The sequence below is a fragment of the Amphiura filiformis genome, chromosome 8 (genome assembly GCF_039555335.1).
Source record: "Amphiura filiformis chromosome 8, Afil_fr2py, whole genome shotgun sequence".
Lineage (NCBI taxonomy): Eukaryota > Metazoa > Echinodermata > Ophiuroidea > Amphilepidida > Amphiuridae > Amphiura > Amphiura filiformis.
This window is the reverse complement of record NC_092635.1, coordinates 4,168,578-4,176,761: the sequence shown is the minus strand read 5'-3', so window position 1 is coordinate 4,176,761 and position 8,184 is coordinate 4,168,578. Positions and strand designations below refer to the sequence as shown.

At 36.4% G+C, this 8,184-nt stretch overlaps 1 protein-coding gene across 1 annotated transcript in view; it reads right to left on the bottom strand.

Annotated features, from left to right (window-relative positions):
• Positions 1 to 929: 929 nt before the first annotated feature.
• Positions 930 to 8,184, bottom strand: part of LOC140158519 (A disintegrin and metalloproteinase with thrombospondin motifs 7-like) — a 33,666-nt gene continuing 26,411 nt past the window's right edge. The window contains exons 14-22 of the mRNA XM_072181638.1: positions 7,886 to 8,013; positions 7,513 to 7,633; positions 7,087 to 7,328; positions 6,768 to 6,906; positions 5,965 to 6,088; positions 4,926 to 5,151; positions 3,663 to 4,463; positions 2,172 to 2,373; positions 930 to 1,619 (exon numbers count right to left, since the gene is read on the bottom strand). Of these exons, the coding sequence (XP_072037739.1) occupies positions 1,471 to 1,619; positions 2,172 to 2,373; positions 3,663 to 4,463; positions 4,926 to 5,151; positions 5,965 to 6,088; positions 6,768 to 6,906; positions 7,087 to 7,328; positions 7,513 to 7,633; positions 7,886 to 8,013 (2,132 nt within the window). The 3' untranslated portion in view covers positions 930 to 1,470. The remainder of the gene's footprint in view (positions 1,620 to 2,171; positions 2,374 to 3,662; positions 4,464 to 4,925; positions 5,152 to 5,964; positions 6,089 to 6,767; positions 6,907 to 7,086; positions 7,329 to 7,512; positions 7,634 to 7,885; positions 8,014 to 8,184) is intronic.

The window sequence follows — 8,184 nt, the reverse complement described above, 5'->3', positions numbered from 1 at the left end:
GATGGAAGGTGAAGTAAAGGTAAAGGAGACGATCCTGTATAAACAGTGATCAGAATGCCCATCTCTTTCATTGGCGATTGGACCAAACTCCATGTAATATTGCTATAGGGGGATTGCTACACCTCCTCCACAGCGAGTCTGTTACCTTCCCAGCATTTAAGAATGCCGGTACCCATTTATACACCTATGTAGAGAGGAGTAATCAAGATAAAATGCCTTACTCAAGGGCACAACAAGATGGCGTCGCCGGGGCTCGAACCCGCAACCTTCCGATTATGAGTCGGAGCCCGTTCCGCTCGGCCACTGTGCTCCTGATGGAATACCGCCTGAACAATATGTTCTATGATCCATTACAGTGAAAATCATATTCTATGGGCTAGAATCTGGAATCATAATTGTTTTAGTCCCAGGCCTCCGTGTAAGTAGATAAAACCGTGAAACAAGTGGATCACACACCTTTAATCATACACATGGTGCATTTGTATACAGCAAAATAATACAAAGACATAATCTATATACATTATTAATTTTATCCATTCTCTGAAGTCAATTTTAAAGTGCAATGGTTTACCGACATCTTATTGGCAATGGGCCATACACCAATGAAATTGATTGATTGTGAAATAGAAAGACCATTTCATTGGTAAAAATAAGTTGATCAAATCACTCTAAAATCGACTTCTTTCTTCGATAGAATGTTTATATATCCTTATATTTTTTAATAAGTTGCACTTTCCCCTTTAATAATACACTATTCAGAATAGCCAATATAAAACATTACATGAAATGAAAGATTACGGTATTATGCCATTACATTGTGAAAATACAACAAAATATTATTAGCAATACATAAATAAATTCAATTGATGATAACCTATATGCCTACATGCAGTTTTAAAGTACCGTTTCGTAAGGGTCTTCATGTCCTTCAGAAGTGTCCGACTGTTCTTCCTGATTCGATAGGCCAATGAGAACTCAGCCTTGCCAAAAACTATAGAAAACTCTTACGAAACAGTACTTATAAAACTACACGCAGCATCATGTTTTCACAGGTTGAACACTCTACCAATAGATGGTTTTATCATATACTTAGATTATTTATATTAGCAATAGCTATGGGTCTCAGGTTAATGTTAAAAAACATTACTCAGTGAATGACCGCGCCTGTTCAAAACCGTTTCAAAATGGCTTCCCAAAGTCGTAATTTTAATTACAATTGCTCCCTTGTGTTCTGGGAAGAGATAGCGATGTAATGATGATTATCTTTCACGGTGGCGATGGGGTTTCAATTTACCACTCTGGTTTTATTAACATCTATGTTTAAGAGTTCTCTATCGTTTTCACTCCTATTGGTCATTCACTTTAGACCAAGCAAAGAATCCGAGCATTCAGCCCTGTTTGAGAGTCCTCAAGAAGTTTTAAGAAGCACTTGAGCATTGGTCAGTAATACTGCAACCATTTTGATTATTTTCATCTGTCATGTTTGTGTCGGAGTCTATCATAGTAACATGTAGCGCAACAGTAACGGTAGTAATCGTAGTCTCCACATTTACTTGCTTGTAGAACGGCGTTACATAACGTGGCACCGAGTAAATCCATACAATTTGCACTAGAAGGAACTAATTTGAGATAAATGGAAAAAAAAGTAAAAAGTACATTACGATGAGATAATTATGTTATTGGCGACCACTTAAATTATCTATTACTATCTAAAAAAGGAAGGTTTTTATTTCAAACTCTAATGGTGACCCGCAGGTCAAATTGCTAGAATTGTACATTGAACACTCCTAAACAGACACAATGCAATTTGCAGGCAGCAGCTTAATCAGCGCCAATATTGCAACATTGAAACAAACAACTATACAAACATCCTTACAACCCAACCCAACCCCATCCCCCAGTAGGCAATGAGGATAAAGTGCCTTGCCCAAGGACACAACACGTTGGCACGAGCGGGGCTCGAACTCGCAACCTATGGATTATGAGGGGCGCCTTATCCACTCGGCCACACGTGCTCCCACAGTATCTGCATCTACAGTAGCTTAAATGGAAATAGCACAAATAGTGCCACCATGCAGAGTTGTTAGTCCTTTAATTGATTCATTGAGGATCAGTGCTGTATTACAAAAACATGAAAATTATGCTGGATCATATTTCGCCCCCGATCTTACCAATTCTGGGCATTGTTGTCGGTTCTATTGTTGTTGTTTCTTGCTGAGTTGTCATTTGTTGTGGACAATCTGGTAGAACACAAGTGCTTATTTGGTCCGGTTTGTTGGATTCGTCGCAACCGTATTCAACAGGTTGGCTTAGTTTGGTATCTAAACAGTATACACGCCTTGCCTGATAGCCGGTACCACACGTAGCTGAACACTATTTGAGAGGAAACAAAAGAAAATATAAAAATTAATTGGATTTTGTGTAGCCATATTGTACGAAATAAAAATTTGTCCATTTTTAATACGATATTAATATATTGAATATACATTTCTTATTCATAAGACCTCGTAAACTTGATTATATTAAATGTAGTAACACGGCGGCGATGCCTTCTTATTTATCTTATTTATTTGTACTTTACAAGCACCGGGTAAGATATTATTAGGTATTGTTTTTGTCAACGTTGTCATTAAGTTATCTCTTGTGGGTGTTCTGAATTGTTTGACACCATGGGACTCTTCGGAATAACCCAGATAACATGGCGATATTGGTCCGATGGTGGCCCGATATATGTTCGATACTAGCCCAGCAAACACAAAACGTTTTCGACATCATTCGCAAAAGGTTATAAAAGGTTGTGAGAAAGGTATATTAAGGGTATAAAACGTTTTCATTACATTGAAAAACATTTTTTGATAATCTACTGCCCAGCAAACACAAAACGTTTACAGAAAATGTTTAAATGTCGGGTTATGTAAAGGGTATAAAAACGTTTTAATAACATTCCAGAAACATTTTTGAAAACTTGATACCAAACATTCTAAACAGAATGTTATTTTGGGGTTGAAAAAATATTTTGCGAAAAATATTTGCCCAAAATAATTTGCAATAACGTTTTAAAAACGTTTTCATGACATTTATATAACCCGACATTTAAATGTTATTAAAACGTTTTGAACAAAATATTTTAAGAACATTTCTGTGTTTGCTGGGTGCAAATATTTTAACATAATGTTTTTTAAGTGTTGACAAAATATTTGGCAAAAAATGTTTGCACAAATAGTTTACAATACCATTTTGAAAACATTTTTAAAATATTGTTGTAGTGTGTTTTCATACAAAACGTTTTGAAACGTTTTCATGACCTTTATATAACCCGACATTTTAATGTTATTAAAACGTTTTTACCTAAACCAAAAGCCAAAATATAACTTATTTAAAACGTTTTTAAAACGTTTTTGTGTTTGCTGGGAGCCCAATATCATTTGCTCATAGGCCCAAGATTGGTCTAAGATTGGGCTTGGGGCAAATATTGGGCCTATATTGGACCAATTTAGGCTGCCACTAAGATGCCAATATGAAGATCACCAATGGTAATGGCAAAATAATGCCGATGCCAAGATTGGCGTTTGAAAACCAACGTTGGGCCAATATGCATGTTATCTGGGGAGTAGCTGTAAAATTGGTGCACGAATGAAATATGTACAGTAAAAACCTCTTACCGGTGTCCAGTGGCTGGCTATCCACTCATACTGTATCCTGGATGCATCTGTTGTACTATATTTTTCTGTAGTTGTTGCTTGTGTAGATTGGATTCTATTTAACAATGTCTGTACAGGATCTGTTCTTGTGGTTGATAATAAAGTACTGAACGGTGATGCTGTGACACTTCGAGATGAAGGGTCTTGCATATTGTCTAATAAATACGTCTCCTCTGTTGGTCTTCTGATATCATCATTTAATATAAAATCATCTGGATCTATCTGTGGCTTATCCATATCTAATATCAAATCTCTGTGATTTGAATGCATACTATCTGCTGTATTGATATCATAATCATCACTTTGAGTGTCTTTATCTATACCAACGCTACTGTCATATGCATCACTTGCAAATTCGTCTTGAAAGTCACCTTGGTCATTTCTCACTGAATCTAACCAGCTATTTCTCATCATAGTATTCAATAATCTACTTCTCGAGAAAATACCTGCTCGTTCCGCTTTCATCTTCTCCCATTCACCAAAACTAATTGGTATTTGTCTATGTCTTTGATCATTAAAATCTGTATCTGAAACTGAATCATCAATAGTAGACCAAGTATCTTGGTAGGAGAAGAAATAATCTGCCTGATATTGTGGATTCTTGTTGTCGAAATGATCTGCAGCAATCAATTCATGATCTCCATCACAGACGCCAATGCAAATCTGCTCGGAGAGTGGTCGGAGGGCAAAGTCACAAAGAGCATCGTCGCGACGGCAATGGACAATTCTGTGCTGAATTCCCCGGCCACATGTGGATGAACACTGGTAAATACAAAAACACACACACGTTCTGACATTTAATATTTAAAAAAATGATTATCCATGGAAATGAAAAATATAATCGGTTTGTTATTTTTTCATATGAACAATTAGTACTGCTGATTGTAACCATACGTCAATTTTGATATAAAGTAAATCATTTTTACGGTTTTTACCTACACTCTTAAAATTATTTTACTCCACTTGAGTAAAAAGGTCACAACTCATCAAATTGCGTAAAATTACTCAAATTGAGGAAATAATACCCAACATTGAGCTCATATTGATAAAAAGTACTTAACATTGATGATATTGTTTATTAATATGAGCTTTAATGTTGGGTATCATTTACTCAATTTGAGTCATTTTCTACTCATTTTGTTGATTTGTGACCTTTTTACTCAAATTGAGTAAATTATTTTTGAGAGTGTAAGGGATAATTTAAATAGCACATGTTCTGCCTACCTCTGTCCAATTTCCCGCGATCCAATCAGACCTAGTAGGACAAGGTATGTGTCTGTTACATGACTCTAGCGTCTCTGGTTTGTCCAATCCGTGATCAAGACAATCCTGCTCAGTCAAAGCTACTTGTTCATCTTTACCAACGCCACGTATACAGAAGACGGATCTCTGACGTTCACCATCCTGTCCACAGGACACACTGCAATGCTGCCATGGGCCAATCCACCACCTGTAAGGAACGAACATTATTACAGGATTTAATCATGAGGAGCATAAAAATGTTATATTGCGTCACGGTTATTTGAATCTGTGTAAACTGTAGTCATTTTTTGAGGTGAACAATGATGGCGCTATTTATCTTAAATCTTGTTTGCATCTTTAGAAGGTGTAGACACTTTTAAAATGGCATTGGAACATCAGAAAAAAAGACTAACAAATGGCAAGGAAATTTTTAACAAACATTTTATCATGAAATGTAAGGAATAACACATATCATTGGGCTACTTTAAATTTAAAATGTATGTAAATAGCGCCCTCAATTTGCACACAAATGTGCAGTTTATAGAATAAGTACACACAAAAAGTTTAAATAGCTGTACAATATATGTGTATATTAGTGTGATAACTGTTGGTATTGTCCAGGTCTAGAATTGAACATTATATAATGTTTTCTAGAAAAATTAAATGATCACATCAAACAACCGGGGTGTCACTTGGTAAAAGCTATTCAGTAGAAGGATTTAGCAATCTTTGCTTAAAGTAACAGTAATTCTTATTGAATTGGGATATTTGAATAGATACACCATTTACAGCTCTATGATCTCACAACACAAAATATAAATCAAGTTGGAATGGGGATAAATTCATCAGTTTCTTCAATACACATAGGCTGAGATACAACAGCTGGGAGTCGGAATTTCCATCAAGATGCATGCTTTGGTTAACTTTCTTGGGCATATACAAAAGAAGTATTTTCACAAGATCAACGGCTTATACGGAATTGTACATAAACACACAAAAGAGGAAAAGAAAGGCAACATACGTGGCAGGACACTGGTGTTCATTGCACGTTCTTTGTTTATCATCTGGTTTGGTTATGTTGCAGTACTTATCTTCAACTACACCAGCAATTGTCTCTACACAATGAACAGCAGATCGTTGAGTACCTACGAACGATAAAGTACAGCATGTCAAAGATATACTTAGGAAATAAAAGCTCTGAATAGAGCCGTGCATTGTGCATGAATAGATCAATATAGTAGATTGACCACTCTATATACATTAACCTTGTCTCCTAATAAACGATGGCTACAATTAAAATTGATTCTTATTTATGCATTGTATACTTTTGTCGAATTTTGCATTGATAGATCTTGTAATTTCTCTACTTACAAGGCTTTGTTCGTTTTTTCTAATGTATTAAATTTGTTTTGCTTTATTTAGTATTGTATAACTGAAACATTATTGTATAGGGTGCTACATTTGGCATCCTCATCCACTGCTTCTCATACATTTGTCATATAATTTAAAATGTTCCGCGCTATTCTGTCAAAAGAAACTATTCTGTATTATGTTTACATGTATAATTGAATGGATGAAATAAAACTGAAACTGAAACTGATAAACGATGGCTCTGAAAAGATCTGACAGTCACTGCATGAAAGCGGTTTCTTCCATACTGATGCCAAAACGATTATGTCAACACTAATGCAAAAAAGCTATGGCATAATCTTTATGTATTTATTTATTGTTTTCTTGATGGTGTGTGTCCATTGGTGGCTTACGATTTTGTTTTGCAATGCAAACATCAATAGCTTTCTTATTAATACTGTTCTTATTACCTACCTACACCACAAGTGACCGAGCAAGGTGACCAATCACCAAACTCCCAACTAAATTCTTGAATCCGTTCCAAAGTTTCATTGTCTGGTTTTGGTACCGTGTATTCAAATACAACTCCTGGATTCGGCGATTGAAATAAGAGCTGGCGATACAAAACAATAATAATGAAAAGTTATCAGGTGGTTGTCAGCAATTTGACACATTTGGAGTCCAGAACTTATTCCTGTCTATCGTTTGAATGGATAAAACGTACAATAATTATGTATCACACGCTCAAGAACGTCTTTTCGTAAACGCTAAAAGTGACATGATTTCAACATACCATAACATGGAGAGGTTCTTGCAATGGACCTTGTGAGAAAACGGTTTCTTTATTCTCAACCCTCTGGTAGTTTACCGTGGTTCCTGCTGCCTCATATTCGCCGCTCCATTGGATATACCAGTTGCCATTCAGGATATATTGTCCGCGATTGTCCATTAAGGCCAGGTAGTTGTTCGCGGCTGCTACTTCTTCTACACGGATGTTTCTTGCTCCAACTGGTATCACGTTGGCTTCGACGTAACCTGGACAATAATGAGATAAATGAGTTACATATTTGCAAACCAAAGTGATTAAAGGCTAGTTCAAAAATGGTACAAAGCATAAACATGACGAGACTTTATTAGGATTAGGAATAGGACTGCAACGCTTTAGCCGTCGTAACATGGGAAGCGCAACATTCACGGCTGGAATATTGGATGTTCTTACCTATGCCAGACTCTTTAGTGAATTTAGCTTTAACCATTTCACACGATCGTCCATCTCCGTGACATACACCACAGCGGTCTTCAATGGCGTCAGAATTGATTCGGTAATCGCATCCCACGTGCTGAAGGAGAAGTAACAGGCAATGGAAGCAATTCAATTTTGGTGGGTTTTTTTTTATAATTTTACTGATTTTGTAAATAATAATAAGTTGTAACATATCACTGTCGTAAGCAAACAATATTTCGAAGTGGTTGTACTGGTCACTCACCCCACCGAACACCCAAGTCCATTATTTTTGTTGAAATGTGAAAGTGCCCCAGAGTGGCTTGTATTCTTTTCGGATGGTGGATTTATTTGTGTGTCATGCACTCACCTGGCAGACTCCATCAATACATATATCACGAGTTCCTTTTCCACACGGTGTACCATTGATGACATTATTGGCGAGTTTAGCGGCAAAGTAATTATCCTCTGGGCGGCAATGAAGCTCACAGGGAGACTCTGCATATCAAGATTGCAAACGAAGATACAATTGAATACATGAATACAAAACCCACCCAAGTCCATGGGAAGTGATTTTGAGAGAAAACCTGTGTATCATTTTAATTCCTTAAGTTAGATTTACCTGGTCAATATGGTGAGTTTTACGTGCAAATGAGTGGATAAAACTGT